Source organism: Aplosporella prunicola (assembly GCF_010093885.1).
Source record: "Aplosporella prunicola CBS 121167 unplaced genomic scaffold K452scaffold_86, whole genome shotgun sequence".
In the NCBI taxonomy this organism is placed as follows: Eukaryota; Fungi; Ascomycota; class Dothideomycetes; order Botryosphaeriales; family Aplosporellaceae; genus Aplosporella; species Aplosporella prunicola.
Genome location: NW_022983614.1, coordinates 16799 through 35139, shown reverse-complemented (window position 1 = coordinate 35139; position 18341 = coordinate 16799). Strand labels below are relative to the sequence as shown.

The following is an 18341-nucleotide window of genomic DNA, read 5'->3' as shown; positions in this document are numbered from 1 at the left end:
GCACAGTTGTGGCGTTTGCGTAGCGTGGCGTGTGTAGCCAGGTTTTTGCCCTAGCACCCTAGGAGTTCATACCTTGATTTTTTTTTTTTTTTTTTCTTCTTTCAGGCGGACGCGCGCATTCAGGCATCCGCCGCCACCCACTGCCGTCGGCGTCGCTCTCGCCGCGTGCTGCTGCGCCCCATGCACGCTCGCATGCCGCTTGGGGATGCGGTCGCGGCGGCGGCGCGTAGCGTCTGCCCGGCTTATGCCGGCCGCGCGCGCTCGCTCCGTTATGTGAGCTAGTACTAGGCTGGTCGCCGTTGTGGAGATAGCCTAACTAATGCCGCACGCCTGATCGCTATCCGCTGTCCGTACCGTAGGTAGCATTCTCCGCATTTCAGCCCAACGAACCACGACACAGTGACGACAGCTTCCCCCCTTCGCATAATTAACTTACTCGAATATACCTACTACCACGGTTTTGCACCGAGGTCCGTGTTATGTCACCGTGTTTCGTGCAAAGCATTGTGTTCGTTCCCATTGATTTCGCATTTTCATCGAGTAGAGTACAGCAAGGCGAAAAGAAAAAACAAGCAACCATTACAAAAGTCCCTACGCCCAAAGCTTTTGACCGGTAGTAGATGGCTTGCTTTGGCAATCATCCGATAGCATCGAGAGGCTGCTGCTGTGTCGGCCATCGTCCAAGCTACCAAAACACATAGAACCGCCACGCATCCCGCGCTCTGCCGCTTACTGGGCCATGTAGGTGCTAGCGTCGATGCCACCCTCCGGGAATTCCCTATTTTATTGTGGTTAGCGATGCGACCAGCGAAAAAGCAGCCCTTTTTATGTCAACTTACGGAAGGGGAACCTCGAAACGCTTCTCAATTGTGTGAAGAACCTCATCGTCCGCTTCGCTGCTGACAAACGAGATGGAGAGACCCTTGGTACCGAAACGACCAGCACGGCCGACACGGTGCAAGTAGGAATCGGGATCACCAGGAAGATCGTAGTTGATGGCCAGGTTGATGCGCTCAATATCGATACCGCGACCGAAGACGTCGGTGGCAACGCAGATACGCTTGTTGAATTCTTTGAATTCCTTGTAGCGTTTAATTCTGCACTAGGGTGTGAGCAAATCAATAATATCACAAATCAGGGCTACTGCTTACCTTTCCTCCTGGCTGACACCAGAGTGAACAGCAATCGAGGGGAAATTGCACTCTCGCAGAAGCTTGTCGAGCTCAGTTGCACGCTGGGTGCTCTTGACGAAAATGATGACCTGGTTAAACTCCAGAGTGTCAAGCAGGTCGTTCAGCTTGCGGTTCTTCTCCGACTCGGCCAGCTTCACGAAGTATTGCTGAAGACCATGAAGGGTGAGCTTCGACTCATCGTCGACATAGCACTCGAGCGGGTTCTTCATGAACTTCTTGCAGATGGGGCGCGTTTCCTTAGAAAGGGTGGCGCTGAACATCATAACCTGCTTCTGGGTGGGCGTAGCGCGGAAAATTTCCTGAACATCGCGGCGCATGTCTGGATGCTTGTCAGTACGCGCTTTTTGATAAGCCATTCATTGCCAACAACTTACCGATCTGGTCGAGCATCTTGTCACACTCGTCGAGAACGAAGATCTTGACGTTGCCAAGGCGCAGCTTCTTCTCGCGAACCAGGGCGTTCAGCCTACCTGGGGTACCGACGATGATGTGAGGGTGAGTGTCCTTGTTGGCGAGGACCTCCATATCCTTCTGCATAGGAGTACCACCGTAGAACACGGAGGTCTTCACCTCCGGCATGTACTTGCTGAAACGAGCGTACTCGTTCTTGATCTGGTAGGCCAGTTCACGCGTGTGGCACATGACCAGAACGGCGGTCTCGCCGGCAATAGGCTCAATCTGCTGAAGAGTGGCGAGGACGAACACAGCCGTCTTACCGAGACCGGACTTGGCCTGGCAAAGCACATCGGAACCGACAAGGGCCTGAGGAATGGTGACTTGCTGGACTGTTTCGGAACCGAGGAGTTAGATTTGGTTCCAAAAGTAGCGTAATAATAGAAAGCAATCGAGCGTCGCGTCCGTCCATCTCGCAATTATTAGTCGAGTGAAGCCAAGTCAAAGTGGTCCGATGTCATCAGACAGATAACAACGGACCAACGGTTCTCAGTATGGGCGCCAAAGCCACAAGCGGCTTTGCGGTCCCACAAAGGGCAGATCATGCAGAATCGATGGTCCTGCTCAGTCGGCAAGCCGAATGACATGCGAAAATTTTTGTGTGTCGTGTTTGATGCTGATGCAGCTGCCTGCGTGTCCAGGTCGTACAAGACACCTCAAACTTGCGCGCAAAGCCCTCTATAACGGCCGCTCACTTGCTTCGACGGATATTCGTTCGCTATTGGCGCGGAGATGGACGGACGCTTCTTGAAGAACGGAGGGCTTGAGGGGAAAGGTTAGGACGAACCCTCTGATGGATGTTCGAAACCGCAGTCGGTAATGGCACGCAGAAGCTCCGGCTTCAGGAGGAAATCGCGGAAACCGGTCGAGTGGATGCCGACATAGCTACCCTTCTTCTCACCGCTGCCGCCGGTGACAGTCAGCTCGCCCTTCTTCTGCTCGCCGTTGGCGGCGGCGCCAGGCGCACCCGTCGCGACGGCTTCGGTTTGCTGGAGCTCCTCATCGGAGTAATCGATCAGGTCCTCCTCGTGAGACATGTTGATGGTTTTCGGCTGCTGCGGCACTGGATGGAAAGGTGAGGTTGGAGGCCGTATCTGACGCGACGGAACGTGTCCGGTGATGTCAAGGTGGAGTCGAGCCTTGCCGCGCGTAAAAGCTCGTCAAGTCTTTGGTGCGAAAGGCTGGGGGGTCGTCGCGGGTTAAGAGTTCGTCAATGCGACCGCCGCGGTTCGATGGGAAGGCGCCGGAAGGAGGTTGACAGGAGCAGATGGTGGGTCGTTAGAGAGGTGATGAGGTTGAGGTTCGTTCTTTGGCGAGGCGACGGAGCTGAAAACAGCGGGAGGCGCACAGACGCAGCACGTGACCGTGTCAGCCACAAATTCCATCCTTCCGCTTTGGTGCGTCACTGCTTTCTCTCTGCTTTCTCTCGTGCCTCGACACCTTTGAAAGATGGCCAAAGCCGACGCCGGAAAGAGCCAGAAGGCTGTGCCCAACAAGCACCTCCATTCACGCATCTCCTACCTCTACCAGGCCGCCACCTATCTAGCCATTCAAGCAGACAATGGAACTTCCCCACAAAGAGAACACACGCAACCGGCTACCCATGCACAGACAAAGATTTCGTCGCCATACCATCTCGTTTCCCACCTCCAGCTAGTCTCCATGAAGGCTCAAGTCCGCCTCTCTCACCAAGTCAAGCACTCCATCTGCAAACGTTGCAGTGCCATACTCATCGCCGGTAGCACCTCATCCAGCAGAGTAGAGAACCTGAGTCGGGGCGGCAAGAAGCCTTGGGCAGATGTACTTGTTGTCGAATGTAATGCCTGCGGAGCTCAGAAACGCTTCCCCGTTGGTGCTAAGCGGCAGCCCAAGAAGAAAGACAGGGTCAAGGTCGAAAAAGCAAAGCCGCTAGCTATATGACGCGCAGGCATCGCGGTGGACTGTGCAACTGCGCGTGCGCACGCGGTTCGCAGAAGCACAAAAATGCGGAGTGACGGTCTTAACTGGAGCATAGGTATGGATGGGCATAAGTTTGTTATTTCCGTCGGTGTACGACCCTCGCCGTCTGATTGGCGCTGTAGGAGTAGGAACGGTCACTCGGAAACTCCGTTCTGCCCCGTTGTGACTCGACCCAAAACCATGCTGTCCTGGGAGTAAACCTTTTAACTCCTCACTTATTTCGTCATTAATTCGATTAATTTCACGATAACACATGTGCGCCATGCCTGAAAAAAGCATCCAATCCACCGCCGATGTGTCGACGAACATAGCAACCGTTACGCCAAACACCGACGTGGAAAGCAGCAGCCATACGACCGGCGAAGAAGAATCAAATGATGTGGAGGTATCCGCCGCAGCACCCCCAGAGCGACCCATTCACTCGGTCTTTTCGCCCAAGACGAAAGCCTTCATCATATTCATGACAGCATTTGGAAGCATATTTTCTCCGCTCTCCGGTCAGATGTACCTGCCTAGTCTCAACACCATGGCACGGGAGTACCACGTCTCGATCGCCAATATCAATCTTTCAGTTACTACCTACATGATACTCCAGGGTATCGCCCCCATGTTCTTTGGAGACCTGGCCGACCAAGCTGGAAGACGTCCAGTGTACATAATGTGCTTCACCATATACGTTTTCGCGAACCTAGGCCTGGCGCTGCAGCGGGACTACGCGGCGTTGCTGGTCCTGCGGGCATTGCAGAGCTCAGGCAGCAGTGGAACCATTGCACTAGCTAACGGCGTTGTCGCAGACATCACGACCAGCACCGAGCGAGGCTCTTATGTTGCTTGGGTGCAATTAGGCACGCAGCTAGGTCCGGCGCTGGGCCCTGTGATCGGCGGAATTTTATCACAATTCCTAGGCTGGCCGTCAATATTTTGGTTCCTTCTCATCGCCAGCGGTATTTATCTCATCCTCTACGTCGGCTTCGTGCCAGAAACCGGCCGTAACATCGTCGGTGATGGATCGATACCGCCGCAGGGCTGGAACAAATCTCTCACGAACTTCCTCGAGGACCGATCGCGAGAGCAGAAAGGCACGGCCGAGCAAGTAATTGCCAAAACCAGTCGCGTGAAGTTCCCCAACCCTCTCAATGCGCTCCGCATAATTGTCGAGAAGGACGTCTGCATCATCCTATTCGTTCTCTCCATGTACATGGCCTGCTTCTTCTGCCTCATGGTCCCGATGCCCAGCCTCTTCGCCGAGACCTACGACTTCAACACACTCCAAGTGGGTCTCTGTTACATGTTTGTGCATCCTTTCCCCAACTCCACCCCACATTTCACCTATCCCAAGCTAACACTCCTCCACCCAGCCCGTTCAGCGTCGGCGCCATAGTCGGCAGCCTAACCTGCGGCCGCCTCATGGACCGCAACTACCGGCGCGTGGCGCAGCGGGCTGGCTTCCCCATCGACCGCAAGCGCAGCACCGACTTGCGGCGCTTCCCGATCGAGCGCGCCCGCCTCGGCCTCGCCTGGTACCCGTTGTTCACGGGCTCGACCGCGATCTTGGTCTGGGGCTGGGTGCTGCGCGCACGCACCTCGCTCGCCGCGCCGCTCGTCGTGCTCTTTGTCGGCGGAGCAGGCCTCAGCGGCGCCATGTCCATGATCACGAGTCTGCTCGTCGACTTGTATCCTACTAGCCCGGCGACGGCGACGGCCGCGTTGAACGTGTGTAGGTGTTTGTTGAGCGCTGCGGCGACGGCGGTTGTCGAGTATATTATCAAGGCGTGGGGACTGGGCTGGACGTATACGTTTTTGGGGCTGGTCATGTTTGCGTGCGCGCCGCCGCTGCTGCTGGTTTTGAAGTTTGGGCCTACGTGGCGCGAGGAGAGGTTTTTGAGGATAGAGGGGAAGGAGAGGAAAAGACAGGAAGCAAAGGAACAGGGGGCGAAAGACGCGACGAAGGAGTAGTAAAGCATTGTGGGCGTGGAGGCATCGCAGGGAAAAGTGTTTGTATGGTTTCCATCATATAGCGAGACATCCCGCATCCCCATATTTAGAAATAGAGACCATCAACTCAACAATTCAACATGTGGCACCCCATCCTCCCCTCTCTCGTCTTCCCTTCCACCATCCATCTCGCGCTTTCTAATCTCCCGCTCCGTCAATTTCTCCCGTTCCTCCCGCTCCTCCTCATTCACCCACCCCCCATGCTCGCCGTACTCCCTGTCCAGCCGATGCATCAGGTCCTCCCCCGGCAACAAGATGCTCCGGTCAATCGCCAGCGGCAAGCCCCTATGCCGGCCCCTTAGCATCACAGCCGCCATGACCAGCTTACTCCCCGTATCGAACGCGCCGCTCAGGCTGTAGCTGTCGGAGGGCACGCCTGTGCTCAGGCCCACTGTGCCGTAAGCCGAGACAATCTCGAAGAGTATGCTGAAGATGGAGAAGCCCGGCGCATTGCTGTCGAGCTTGGCCCGCTCAATCGTGCAGATCACGCCCCAGGCCAGCAGCTGGAACCAGATGTCGTAGGCGAGCTGGCGGCGGATGTGTGGGCCTAGCTGGGCACCGCTCCCGCTGCCTCCGCCGCCGCTGCCACTGCTGCTGTCTGCGCTGCCCGCGCTGTGCACAGAATCTCGGTCGAGCCCGATACTGCGCTCCTCGTACGTGTTGGTCTGGCGCAGCGCCATCACGACCGGGAACGACGAGATATACATCGTGACGAGATAAGCGACCAGAAGCGCCGGGGCTAGGCTGCTTATGCTGATGATATACGCGCCACTAGTGCGGAGGCCGGTAGCCTGGAAGAGGCCGTCGACGGCGCGGGTGCCGGGGGGCAGGGCCATTACGGCGGGGAGGCCGAGGTTGAGGAGCTCGAAAAGAACCCACATTGTTGTGTCGATGGCGACTTGGATCGCGAGCAGGTACCAGGTTTCCTTGGAGGGGAAGAGGTAGATGAAGCAGCGGCGGGGATAGTGGAGGAGGAAGAGGGCGGTTTGGCGGAGGCAAGAGGCTTTAGGCGAAGCTTTTGAGAGGGCGTAGATGATGAGGCGGAGGAGGATGGGGAATTGCGTGTTTCCGACGACGGTGAGAGCGCCGCTGACTATCAAGAGCAGGTAGTGCCGTTGGAAGGGGACGTAGTTGACATTTAGGACATTGAGGCCACCGTTGGCGAAGCTTGTTACGACGGCGAAGAAACCGAACCAGCCTGGGTTGAGGTCGCCCGGTTGGGATGAAGTGATGATGGTTTTTATGTCGCTGCGGTAGGAGTAGGGGACCAGGAAGGCGGTTCCGAGCGCTAGCCAGAACAGTTGGAAAGCAATTAGGATCCAGAAAAGAGTTTCTAATGCGCGATATTCCACGCCGCCTAATTCTTCTCTTTCGTGTTCTTTAAGGTTCCTGAAGCGCCCTCGCTCATCGAGATCGGGCTCGAAGGATATGTAGGAGCGCTCTTGAACTTGCCACTCTTTGTGGAGCTTATGGAAAGGGCGTCGGATGAGGTGTTGGAAGGTGTGCGTTTCCCATGGCCATGGAAAAGCTCCGTATCCGGCAGAGTGGTGATAATGACGCCGTCTGATTGGCTTTTCTGTTTCTTCTAGGGGGACCTTTCTCCCGCACTTCTTTTCCACAGTCATGTGTTGGCCATTAGGGGTGGCCCGCTTGCGTAGCCCACTACCATGATGACCGTGGCCAACTTCCTGCTGTTCGAGGTCCTCAACAACTTTTCGGCCAGACCGTGAGTGCTGCACGATATCGGCCAGTTTGCGGCGGAAAAAGTGTCGGCGTACAATGACAACAAACGTTGAAATGAATATTACGTTGCCGATAAGTAGTAATACAGCAAGGACAGCCTGTTGAAACGCCGTCAGGTCCCCTAAGTTGACAGAATTAAGCCCTGCCAAAGTGTCAGCATCACCACATGAATTTGGAAGAGCTAGCATACCTACCTGTCGTTGTCATTGCGCTACAGCATAGAAACAGCGCATCAACATACCTAAGCTCTTTTCCGTCCACCTGCTTAGCGCCATTGGCCAAACCTTCGCCGTAGACAATGACAGATGAGATGAGAATGGTGACTAGGAAATAGAGCATGTGCAATCGATAAAAGTTGAGATGAGACACCTCATTCTTGAGATACTGAACAAAATGCTCCTTGGCTTCTCGGGGATGGGAGACTTCCTCCCAGGGATCGTGCATTCTCAAGCTGGCGTCTTTTGGTTGAGGTTGTTGTTCGATCTGTCTTTGTCGATGATTGGTGCTCAGACACAACCGAGGTAAATCTGGTGGCAAGAGGTAAGTGGTCCCCTGAGAGAGATCTTATCAGAGTTTAGAAGCATGTTGCGAATCAAGAGAGAATAATAACGGACGCTTGTTGTTGTCGTAATCAGAGGGCGCAGGGGCTTGTTGGTCGTGGAGATCTCCCGGACGAAAGCATGAGATATGAGGTCATTGCGGGAAGACAGGCGCAACAACCAGCACCGCCCACCGTTGGCTGTCGCGGCGGAGCGGCTCGCTAGGCATTGGCCCTTGCTCACAAGCCACAGGCCCTCAAACGATCCCCATTCAGAAGAAACCACTATGGGTTTCATGGAAAATGCTTCGTCGCCTTGAAGATCTGCTGCTTGCCTAACATTCATGCCTGAGGCATTTTCAGCGGGATAACCCGGAAACATGGCTAATCTGGAAACGCAATCTAGGGTATCTTCCCACTCCTACTCTTTCTCAAAAACACTAGAACAACTCACGCTCTCTATCCGGTTTGAATGTTGAATCCAACACACTCGTATTCCGCTCATACCACCATCTTGTCAGCTCTGGCTCGTCCATACGCTCTTGCATTGCGCCTTCTCGGCAAGGCGGCAAGGAGGTTGACTCCCTATCCCACTGCGTGACAACTGTCCCAATTCATTGGGCTTCCCGTCGCTCTCTCCTTTTCTATCTTCGTGGATGTCCTCGGCACTTCAATGAATTTCTGCCAGCTTCCTCGTATTCGGAGGAAAGTGCAGTTATACTGGATATACGGAGCAAAGAGACCAATGATTCTCTTCTACCTTCCAATCTTTGGTGCCTTGAATGTCCAGTCAGCGAAAGCTCCAATAATAGACGGAACAGCCAAAGTTGGCGCTACTCCACACCCACCAAAGCGCGCCCGAGGGTCGTTGCCCTAGAGAATAGATGAAAGCACGTCCGGCCACTGAGGTCCTGGGTGACTCGCCTGCAACCGGATGCGGTGCATCAAGTCTTTGGCTGTTGCGAGCGATTCTGGTCTACGATATCCAGCTCGCAAACCAGGCACTCTGCTGATGCAAAACGCCAGCCTCATAGTGCATGCATCACAACGCCTGTCTCTTTTTAATCCCTCCTCACTCCAGGGTCCCAGCATCCCGAATATCGGCCCGCCACTTCATCATCATCATGGCAACCTGAAACATAGGAAGGTTCTCCTTACCTTCAAACGCATTCAGCTTGCGACGAATCCAGCTGGTATATGCGTTATCCTCCTGCACGACATAATAGGCAAGACTGATAGGCATCATCCATGACAGGGCCGTATCATTGCTGCGCGCAAAACTGTGTAGCAGAAACTCGAAACTGCGGCATATTTCCAGCGCTGGTTGGCCTAGAGAACGAGCCTGCCCTGGCAACAAAAGCGGCGTAGCAGGTGTTCTGGACCAGTTGTCTTGCGCAAGCAAAAATTCATCATCGATTGCATCGGTTGATTGGTTCGACCGTGTGGTGTTTGACGGGGAGGAGAATGTAGCTGGGCTTTCGAAGGTGTTGAGCGACGAGGCAGAGGCCGACCCGCCGGGGCTAAGGTCGTCAAGGAAGCGGAGGAGCCAGAGCAGTACGGCATTGTAGAGGCAGATTTCGTTGGCTTGGAGGAAGGTCGAATATCGCAAGACTGTTTCTAGCCCTTGTGGTGTCGACGGATCTTCGGGGCTACTACTAGGCGATGAAGTAATTTCAATGGCCGCACCCGGATTGTTCGCCTCCCACGCCCAACGCCATTTGTACAGTTCTTGTAAGTGCTGTTCAACGCGCGAGAACAGGCTAAGCTGCAACATGTGGTCTCCAGTCTGTTTGACAGTGGCTTCGTCCTCTAAAAATCCTGGTATGTCCGCTAGAATGTCGAGGAGCTGGTTGGTGGGGTTTTTGGCTGTGGGGTTCAGAAGCCATGGTATCGTCTTCCAATGTGGTTCTTCGAAGAATGTCCGTTTCTGCTCCAAAAGTGCCTTTGAAATCTTGTATGCGTAAGCTCGAAATGCGTTCACTGACGAAAATGCCGTGACCTACTAAAATATCCCTTGTTGCCTCAAACGCACTCAACAATGGCTGTTGTTGGAAGCGCTCTGGGCCACAGAACAGAACCAGCTGACGCAGACCCTCATGGTGACTGAAGTCGGCATTTTTGCATACCGAAAACTGTTTTCTGTCAACCGATGCCGTTCCTGGAATTCAAGCCTTCCCCCTTAAGACATACATTATACATTAGCAAGATCATCACTGGAATGATGTACATGCCGGCATTTTCGTCTTTGACGTTGGCCAGTTCTTTGATAAGCAACCTTAAAGACGCTCCGTACTCGACGGCACTTTTGTTCTGGAGCGTGAGTTGGCGCTGCGAGTTTCCCAGAAAGCCCAGCGCGAGCGCCTTGCACGCCGCAGAAGATGTAGCGTCGATACGATCAGCAGCAGCCATCTGCAGCCACGGTCGACCGAAGCTGCTGTAGGTGAGATTCTTGAAAGTAAAAGAGAAGGCCATGTCATTTTGGAAGGCCGAGAGATCCAGCTCGCGCGGCACGGCAGCAGGCTGGTTGGTCCATCGCGTCTTCTTGACCATCAGATAGCGCTGGTCCTGCGGTTCCTTGGAGCGGGTATCGGTGGAAGCGGAGGCGCCAGCCGTGTGAATGCGGAAATGGATGGGCTTGTTGTAGCCCTGGCAGGCGTAGCCGGATTTCTCGCAACGGTGACAGGTCGGCTTGCGCTCATCTGGGGAAGGTCAGCGCCGACTGGAGTAGTAGTCGTGGTGATTACTCACCACATTTGATATGTCTTGAGCGACAGGTGTGGCAGCCGCTGCTGCGGCCTGGGACGCCTACCATGACAGTAAGGCGGCAGGCGGGAGTGGCGTATCCGGACAATGAGATCCATCAGAAGGCGGCCGGCCACATTCAAGATCAGGGGCGATGACAGAACGGACAGCCTCGCGGGTATGGCTTTCACATGACCGGTGATGCTGGGCGCCAAGAGAGGAAATGCAAGGCCTCGCCTCGCGCCTCCGCAGGCAATAGCGAGTCTGCTCGAGTCAGCTGCCCGCCGCCCGCAATTTACTCCGTTGGGGGAGAACGCAGCGATCGATCGGCCCTGACCAACCTCCGCTCGTACATTGCCTCTTAGTTCTGGACCGCCATCTCAATATACTCGCAAGCGACAATGTCCGCCGATAACCGGGATTGTGCTGCCTCTTCTCGGTCGACAGACGCGCTGCAACAACAATAAGCTTTGCCTCCGTCGCCTTATATCTGCTCACACATAAGCTTGTTTCTGCGCCGGATCACTTGGCTGACCAGGCGTGCGCTTTCTGACGCCGGATGCTTGCCATCCTTCCCCGAGACCTGCATCTACGGCCGTACAACCTGCCATTCCCTGACCGGACATTGAAGATCATCCTCCGTCGGGACCACGTCTCACTGTGGAGTCCAACAACGTTGCGTCGAGGCGGAGCCGTCAAATCTTATTGCGCACTCGGATGCCGGCCTCAAACACCTCCAGGCTGACCAGGTATTCCCCGTAAAAAGCCATCTGTCCGGCCGTTGCAACGGCCTTTCCAACGGCCGCTAGGTGGATTTACCGAGTGGCTTTGCTCCGTCCAATACGGAATATGGCCTTTGATATCATCTCTCAATCGGCCCTCGCCGCACTTCGGCATGTCGACTGCAGATTGTCCCCAGATGTGTCGTCTCTTCCGTCTCTTCCTCCGTGTGGTTGTCTCTTGCATGGACCAAATCTCCTCGAACCGAAGCTCTCCATGGCGGAGAACGTGTCCCAAGTGCAGGTCGGAGTTTCCGATGTGGAATGCCGTTCGTTGGACGTTCTCTACCTACTTCGTCCAAGGCTTGTGGAGATCGATCAGGCGGTTGAACCAATGGCGCTGACTCGCGGGGATGACAGTGGGGCCGTGAAATCTAGAGAATACTTCACTTCAGAACGACAGACCGGATGCTCACCACTCTGTTTAATAGAAAGGAGGCGGGAATCGATCTAACCGGTATCCACCTAGGCAAGGGACAACGTAGGTGGGTAGCAGCCATGACACCTCACAGCAAACGATGATCTATACGCTTTGGAGTCTGAGCATAAGTGCTGGCTGATTAGTAGATCCCACGCCCGTTAAAGAAAAGCTCAAACCTTGTGCAAAGCAACGACACGACACACGAGTTCCTCAGTGTTCTTTTGTATAATGAATACTCTTTCGACCCTTGATCAATTCGTACCTAGCACGGCACGGTTCGCCCCATTGCATCGACCAAGATCGCAACCAGATAACTAAGATGGACGGTTGAAAACTCAAATTTTCCGGGTTGAAGCAATGAAGATGTCATCTACAGCGGCGCAAAGTAAAATGTTGTCTCGTCATGACTCAACGGACCTCTTAAACGACCCTACGCACGATAAATATGACCATACCATGGACCTTGTACTAAAGAAATTGTTGAAGGTTCCTGATTTTTCCATCCCCCTGGCCGCATTCTTATCCAGATCTTCTATACCTACAAAGTACTTCTTCTGCATATAAGCATAACATAACTAAATTTAGGTACTCTGTAAGGATACGAGGCTGCGGCAGTAAGATCCTACAAGAGAACTTTATAAAGGTGCGAATGTATAAAGGAAGAAGAGCGTGGAAACAAGTCACATACTCACGTATGTTTAACAGCAGAGGAGTGGTCAAATTATCCGGAGCCTTAGAGAAGTTTGCATTCTAAGTGACGAACAAAGACTTTTTCTCACCAAGGGACTTAATGGAAGGAACAACTAATTGCCTTCGCCTTGGCAAACAAGAGAACAGATTGTTGTAGAGAGCTGATGGCATTGTTATCCGTCCAGCGATGGCATCAGTGGGTTTCCAAGAGGCTAGAGCCGGTCCCTACATCACAACTATGGTACTGTTCAAAGAGTCACACTAGAGAGTATTTCTCCTCGTCGTCAGCCCCCTCCCCTCTCTCTTTTCTTCTCCAGCCCACCCCAGAGTTCTCCGCCATCAAATCAACCAGAGAACTCCACCAACATCAGCGATCACCAACCAACATCCATCCCGATCAAGACCCCAACAACAAACATCAAAATGGGAGTCTTCAGAGTCATGTGCGGCATCTCCAAAGCAATATTTGGCCTCATACGAGGCGTCGAAACAATATGCGACAGCCTCAAACGCGGACACCAAGCGCTGTAATCACCACCACACAAACATCACGAATCAAGACAGAAAGAATCACGACTGCCAACATCACGAATCAAGTCATAACGAATAACGAACCACAAAATCACGACACCATGAACCCGTTCAACACCATTCCCTGTAAGACATAGCACTGCAGGGGGCCGTCGGCGCATGCCGGCGGTCGGGAGACAAATCCTACTCTACACGTCCTCGTCGTGTCTCCTGGAAACGGTTCTCTGAACCGGCCAAGTAGAGGGGTCTCAAATATACGTTCTTCTGTCCACAAAACGCTTCTGAGTGGTATCCTGCCTCCGGTGAATGTTTTGTCAGCTTGTTTTAGCTGTTTCTCCCTCTCTCGTGTACTCATCCCCTCATACCCTTGTAGAGTACTCTCATGCCTTCGCATGTTCTTGCCTTCATATCTATGTAGCCCTCGCCCCCTCTCTCCTTCAGGTCACCTATAACTACTCAAGGAGTACTCGGTGGGTACAGTAGGCTTTACTCAACACACGATCAAGGGGTAGATAGAATAGCTATGAAATCTAGGCCTTTGTTATCATTCACATCCCGCTACCAAATCTATAATCACCCGCGAATAAAGAAGTTGAAACGAACTACAGTCCAGACAAGCACTAGACGGACATACAGTATGAGCGTTACGTGTCCCCACTTTCTAGTGCGCTGAAAGTCCTACCGACACTCCGGACCAGGGTCCGTCACTGTCTTCAGCCGTTGCTTGTCCGGAACGCGCCCAAGCTGCTGGATAGCGGGGCCTTTGGGTCGAGCAACAGGCTAGCCACCGGATAGATCACAACCGAAAAGCGCACGCTTCCGTGGCTTCTGAGGATCCGCCAAACCGCACAGCCGCAGGCTCACAAAGGGACCGCCGCTCTGCGCAAACAAGATCCCTAAAACGTGGTGCTTTCAACTGCTGTATCAGCAAATAGCATAGCTCATTATCCAAGACCGACTGTACCTCTCTAAAGCCCATGATCGTACATAATAAAATCAAACGCCTTCGCTTTTTCCTGCTTAGCTTATCTTGAAACTTGTCCGTCCGGAACGCCAATGCTCATGCGTGTCTCTCGCTTGCAACCAACCCATTCTTTCTCTCCTATGCAAGTCCGCGTCCGCAGACAGCAACCCAACCGCCACTTTCTCAGACCGTGCCTCTTTGCAAATCCACCCGCAACAAGGCGAATAATCTTCAGACAATAACCCCTTACTCGTCCCCACCAATCCCCAAAAAGTCTGTCCCAAGCCACGCATCAATCCACGCCCAGACTTTCCAATAGAAGCTCGCAGTGGCCCAATCGAAGCTTCCATCCTCTGTTCTTGGGACCTCGCTGCCGATCACGTCCGTGCCACCACCAAACAACAATCCCAGAATCGGCCACGACCCAAACATCTGGCTCCAAAAGCTGCCGACGGGGAGCAGGGCTTGCTCGGCCGGCAGCAGGACTGCGCGCTTTGCGCCGCGGACGCGGAGAGGGGCAAGGGGCGCGGGAGGCGCGGGCGGCTCGGTGCCAGGCTGTGCTTGCGGAGCGCCCGGGGGCCGTTGAATGAAGGCGCCGGTGGAGGCGTCCGAGGACGTGGTCGCGGCAGCATCGTTGGTGAGTGCTGAGCGGAAGGACGAGGGCGCGGACCGGTTGCGAATGGTAGGAGGAGCGGAGGGCCCGGTTGCGGTCGCCGACGAGGCCGTCTCGGACGTGTTTGGTGAGGCGTTGGAGCCGCGTATCGTCGCGCTGGACATGGTGGGAGAGCTTGCTATGCTGTTGAATGCGGCGTGCGTGGGCGGTATGGCAATATCGCCGTGTTGTGGTCCTGTGCCGCGGTACAACTCGGCATAGACAGAGTGGCCGTGGATGGTGTGCGGAGTGTAGTGGCAGGCGCGGTCTGCCGCCTCGGCCGAGTCAAACGTGACCTTGATCCAGTGGTCGCCGCCGCTGTACGTGTTCTTCTTCTTCAATGCTGCTGCTGAGAGACTACGCGCTGCAAGCGCCCGGTTCGTGCTGAGAGGTACATTGTACTTGGACGTGGGTGGGTGCCGGTCATAATCTTCGTACACGATGCCCCCGGAAATCTTCTCGTAGTGGGCAATCGCAGCCCACTGGGTATCAGTGCTAAACCCGTAGAGTATGACCTCAGTGGGTTCGCCAGCGCCTGGCGTTTGGTTCGCAGCTAAAGCGGGTGCGGCGGCGGTCTGCGTAGATGCGGCGGGCGCGGCGGCGGTATCTTGCGAAGAGGGTTGTGTCTTGAGGTTGGTAAAGATGCTGTCTATGTACTTCGTGTTTTCTGCCTGCGCCTGGTCTTCTTTGCGCGCCGGTGTGCCCGTAGTCTTGCTACGCGACAGACCGCGTCTCCGTGTCGCTCTTCCGAATGGGCCTCGCTCTTCAACATGGCGACGTTGGCCGTGTTCGTTACTGTGGTCGCCGTCGAAGTCCGTGTCAGTCAAAAAGTGCGTCATGTCGGCTCTAATATACCAGGTCAAGGTAGTATCTCGAGACGAGGGAGTTTTGAGGGAGACTTACTCCGGGTACTCGTAGCCCCAAGGGAGCTGGCGACCAGTCGCATCAAATGCGCGTTCAGATTCAGGAACGGCATGCACCTGCATGCCCGCGCGGAAAGTATTCATTGTTGCGGGTGTCTTGACGGTCACGGAGGCTGGCTGGCGAAGCTTCGACGGGCGTGTCGGTGTTTCTCCGCGCCTGTTTACACTTTCTGTCGATCCCGTTGCGACGGAGGATCGATTCTCCGCCCTCAACCATGGGAAGAAGAAGGACATGTTGTTTGCTGAAGGAGGCTTGCTAGGAGCTTCAAGGTCACGATATAGATGATTCAGGACGTGGTAGAAATCTCAGAGAGCGTGAATCCCTACGCCAAGTTGCAGCGGGAAAGTAAGGGCGCGCGCATTGCAGCTTCCGCGGGCATGGTAGCACAAGGCTTGGCGCCCATACATACCTATCATCATTCTTGACTCTGGGAGATTCACTTTGAGCGCGCGTCTTATGCAAGCAATACAAATGCTCTATTGTCTATCTGCCTACAACTCGATAGATCATCTCACTCTAAACCAACTCGAAATGCTCTCTGAAATCCTTCCCATAATACGCCAACATAGACGTGGTGGGAAGGTTCCGTGATAGACAGCCAGCCGTCGGTCGATACACCAACAAATTCGGAGCCTACGCCAGATAGGCGCGGAAGAAGCGCCGCCACAGGTCTTACGCGCAACTGCCTCTCAACGAGTCCATAGCTACCCTGATACTGAGCGAACAGCTCATCGCATTTGAGTGACATGTACTCATGTGCGCGAATGCTCTGGAAAATGTTTCCTCGAAGATGGATCTGTACTGCGCATGCTATTAGCCAATGCTCAAACAAACTGTGCGCAAGCGAAATTGTGGTTTTAGGTGTGTTCTCAGTGATCTTGGTGTAAAAAAAATCAGTCCCCGAAGGGTCAAATACTATCTAGGCGTGATATGTTTTTTAATCATCGAACAGGGAGTGTTTTGCAGTGCTGAAAAACAGCGAATGTTGCCTTACCTTACCGTGTGCCATCGCGGCAGCGGGTGGAAACGCTACATTGAATGCAACCAATGCGCAATGCGCTCCGTTTGAAACCTACAATACACTACTACTCAGGTTAGTAGAATGCTCGCGATACTGATGGCCGACATTGTGTGCAGGTGGAAGAAGGGTCAGAATATGTAAGAATTGAATATCATAGCTACAACGCCGTTATGAAACCCTGGCGGGGGTCTCCGGTCGCTGTAGTCAATCGCAAATTATGTCATCATTCAAAGAAAGATGATGCGACGAGATGTGCTTACCTTTGTTGCTGCTGCTGCATGGTGGTGTTTGGTGTTGGAGTGAAGTTGGCGGAAGAGAAAAGTCGTGAAGCGTTCAAGTGAGGGAAAAGTTGCGAGGAACGCTAAACCCAAAAGGCACAAGTTCGCACACACGAGATTTCGGTAAGCGAACGTCCACTCAGCCCGTTCGCATAGACCCAAAGAAAGACGACGACGACTCCGACCTCAACTAACGACAACAGCACCACCGACCCCGTAGCACAGTACGTGAGCCCACGCCGACGCCACAAGAGACATACACTCACGCTTTTCCCGCCAGACACATCAATCGCAATGGGTGACGCAGAGGTCAAGACTTCCGCCTGGAGGCTCGTCGAGGTCGGCCGTGTTGTGCTCTTCGCAACCGGCGAGTACGAGGGTCGTCTGGCCGCCATCGTCGAGATCATCGACCACAAGCGCGTACGTTAACCCGCCCGCCCCCCGCTGGACAGTCGCCGGATCCGCGGAGCATATTCAAACCAGGAGCATGTACTCATTTGGACACAGGTCCTCGTTGATGGCCCCGCCTCCACCAAGGAGAAGACCGTCCCCCGCCACGCCGTCTCTCTCTCCCACCTGTCCCTGACCCCGATCGTCATCGCCAAGCTCCCCCGCGCTGCCGGCAACGGTGTCGTCCGCAAGGCCTGGGAGGCCACCGAGGTCGAGAAGAAGTTCTCCCAGAGCAACTGGGCAAAGAACAAGGACAGGATTGCGAAGCGCAGGGCGCTGAACGACTTCGAGCGCTTCAAGGTCATGAGGTTGAGGAAGCAGGTGGGTACCCTTCCAAGACAGCCGGATTCGGCGGAGAAGCATGGGAGGGTTAGCCGCAGCGCCTGGCGCGCGCGGCAACGCCCTTGTTATGCCTCGGAAATTCAGGAAAGAGCGCGAGCTGACATAAATTCTACAGGCCCGCTACGAGGTCCAGAAGAACTTCGCCAAGGTCCGCGCCTCCGCCAAGGCGTAAGGGGTGCTATTAGTCGGACGGGGTTCTTAGGACGGGTTGTTCATGGCATTAAAATGGAGAAGGTCTTGCGTTCACATGCCTCGACGCAGCATTTTCCGATACCGAGAACGACATGGACACGGGTCATAACTTCATGTATCCATGGGTTCTCAAAATGAAAGCATATCCGGACATGGGGCGTCTACGGAATCTTTTTTGAGTGAGACAGGAAAACCAAGTCTACTAAAGTATGGGCGTGCGCCGGTGACCAGTGGATTGCCAGCTGAAGTGCTTGAGCGATTGCGGTGCACCTTTTGATATCACACGCAGCCAGGCTCGTCTTGAACACTACCGACAGCGCCATAATCCCCTGTTCTAAAGTCACGAAATGACTACAATGCAAGCATAGGATGCCTCTGCATGTTCTCATATCCGCCGATACTGGTTTTCCTTTCTTTCCAGTCATGTTTTCTTTATTTCTAGTCATCTTTTTATCTTCCAAAGTTATTATGATA

General features: G+C 54.2%; 7 protein-coding genes across 7 annotated transcripts; 3 read left to right on the top strand and 4 right to left on the bottom strand.

Annotated features, from left to right (window-relative positions):
* Positions 1-508: 508 nt before the first annotated feature.
* K452DRAFT_293039 (uncharacterized protein) lies at positions 509-2933 on the bottom strand. The gene is made up of 5 exons (XM_033541486.1): positions 2434-2933; positions 1568-1978; positions 1152-1512; positions 840-1097; positions 509-778 (listed from the first exon to the last, which is right to left on the bottom strand). The coding sequence occupies exons 1-5, from the start codon at positions 2681-2683 to the stop codon at positions 730-732; spliced, it is 1329 nt and encodes a 442-aa protein (XP_033391404.1). The 5' UTR covers positions 2684-2933; the 3' UTR covers positions 509-729.
* Positions 2934-3073: 140 nt separating this feature from the next.
* On the top strand, positions 3074-3862 carry K452DRAFT_293037 (uncharacterized protein). Its single transcript, XM_033541485.1, has one exon. The coding sequence runs from the start codon at positions 3096-3098 to the stop codon at positions 3564-3566; it is 471 nt and encodes a 156-aa protein (XP_033391403.1). The 5' UTR covers positions 3074-3095; the 3' UTR covers positions 3567-3862.
* Positions 3859-5561, top strand: K452DRAFT_330096 (uncharacterized protein; the record flags this gene model as incomplete). Its single annotated transcript, XM_033545096.1, has 3 exons — positions 3859-3990; positions 4045-4895; positions 4964-5561. 3 exons carry the CDS (start codon positions 3859-3861, stop codon positions 5559-5561), a joined length of 1581 nt encoding a protein of 526 aa, XP_033391402.1.
* A 50-nt stretch (positions 5562-5611) lies between these two features.
* On the bottom strand, positions 5612-8064 carry K452DRAFT_166316 (uncharacterized protein). Its single transcript, XM_033535730.1, has 3 exons — positions 7958-8064; positions 7538-7895; positions 5612-7485 (listed from the first exon to the last, which is right to left on the bottom strand). Exons 2-3 carry the CDS (start codon positions 7785-7787, stop codon positions 5663-5665), a joined length of 2073 nt encoding a protein of 690 aa, XP_033391401.1. The 5' UTR covers positions 7788-7895; positions 7958-8064; the 3' UTR covers positions 5612-5662.
* Positions 8065-8953: 889 nt separating this feature from the next.
* K452DRAFT_303367 (uncharacterized protein) lies at positions 8954-10693 on the bottom strand (the record flags this gene model as incomplete). Its single annotated transcript, XM_033542711.1, has 4 exons — positions 8954-9832; positions 9885-10013; positions 10072-10580; positions 10630-10693. The coding sequence occupies 4 exons, from the start codon at positions 10691-10693 to the stop codon at positions 8954-8956; spliced, it is 1581 nt and encodes a 526-aa protein (XP_033391400.1).
* Positions 10694-14254: 3561 nt separating this feature from the next.
* On the bottom strand, positions 14255-15646 carry K452DRAFT_330094 (uncharacterized protein; the record flags this gene model as incomplete). The annotated part of the gene is made up of 2 exons (XM_033545095.1): positions 14255-15455; positions 15564-15646. The coding sequence occupies 2 exons, from the start codon at positions 15644-15646 to the stop codon at positions 14255-14257; spliced, it is 1284 nt and encodes a 427-aa protein (XP_033391399.1).
* Positions 15647-17056: 1410 nt separating this feature from the next.
* K452DRAFT_293031 (uncharacterized protein) lies at positions 17057-18159 on the top strand. Its single transcript, XM_033541484.1, has 4 exons — positions 17057-17107; positions 17164-17303; positions 17391-17654; positions 17791-18159. The coding sequence occupies exons 2-4, from the start codon at positions 17178-17180 to the stop codon at positions 17845-17847; spliced, it is 447 nt and encodes a 148-aa protein (XP_033391398.1). The 5' UTR covers positions 17057-17107; positions 17164-17177; the 3' UTR covers positions 17848-18159.
* Positions 18160-18341: the final 182 nt, after the last annotated feature.

What these genes read in the sequence shown, in the direction of transcription:
- K452DRAFT_293039 (XM_033541486.1), bottom strand. Translation starts at nt 2,683, where the DNA reads ATGTCTCACGAGGAGGACCTGATCGATTACTCCGATGAGGAGCTCCAG. An exon ending in GGTGTCAGCCAGGAGGAAAG is followed by an intron (nt 1,098 to 1,151) that starts GTAAGCAGTAGC and finishes ACCCTAGTGCAG; the next exon opens with AATTAAACGCTACAAGGAAT. An exon ending in CGTTTCGAGGTTCCCCTTCC is followed by an intron (nt 779 to 839) that starts GTAAGTTGACAT and finishes ACAATAAAATAG; the next exon opens with GGAATTCCCGGAGGGTGGCA.
- K452DRAFT_293037 (XM_033541485.1), top strand. Translation starts at nt 3,096, where the DNA reads ATGGCCAAAGCCGACGCCGGAAAGAGCCAGAAGGCTGTGCCCAACAAG.
- K452DRAFT_166316 (XM_033535730.1), bottom strand. Translation starts at nt 7,787, where the DNA reads ATGCACGATCCCTGGGAGGAAGTCTCCCATCCCCGAGAAGCCAAGGAG. An exon ending in TAGCGCAATGACAACGACAG is followed by an intron (nt 7,486 to 7,537) that starts GTAGGTATGCTA and finishes ACACTTTGGCAG; the next exon opens with GGCTTAATTCTGTCAACTTA.
- K452DRAFT_293031 (XM_033541484.1), top strand. Translation starts at nt 17,178, where the DNA reads ATGGGTGACGCAGAGGTCAAGACTTCCGCCTGGAGGCTCGTCGAGGTC. An exon ending in AGATCATCGACCACAAGCGC is followed by an intron (nt 17,304 to 17,390) that starts GTACGTTAACCC and finishes ATTTGGACACAG; the next exon opens with GTCCTCGTTGATGGCCCCGC. An exon ending in TCATGAGGTTGAGGAAGCAG is followed by an intron (nt 17,655 to 17,790) that starts GTGGGTACCCTT and finishes TAAATTCTACAG; the next exon opens with GCCCGCTACGAGGTCCAGAA.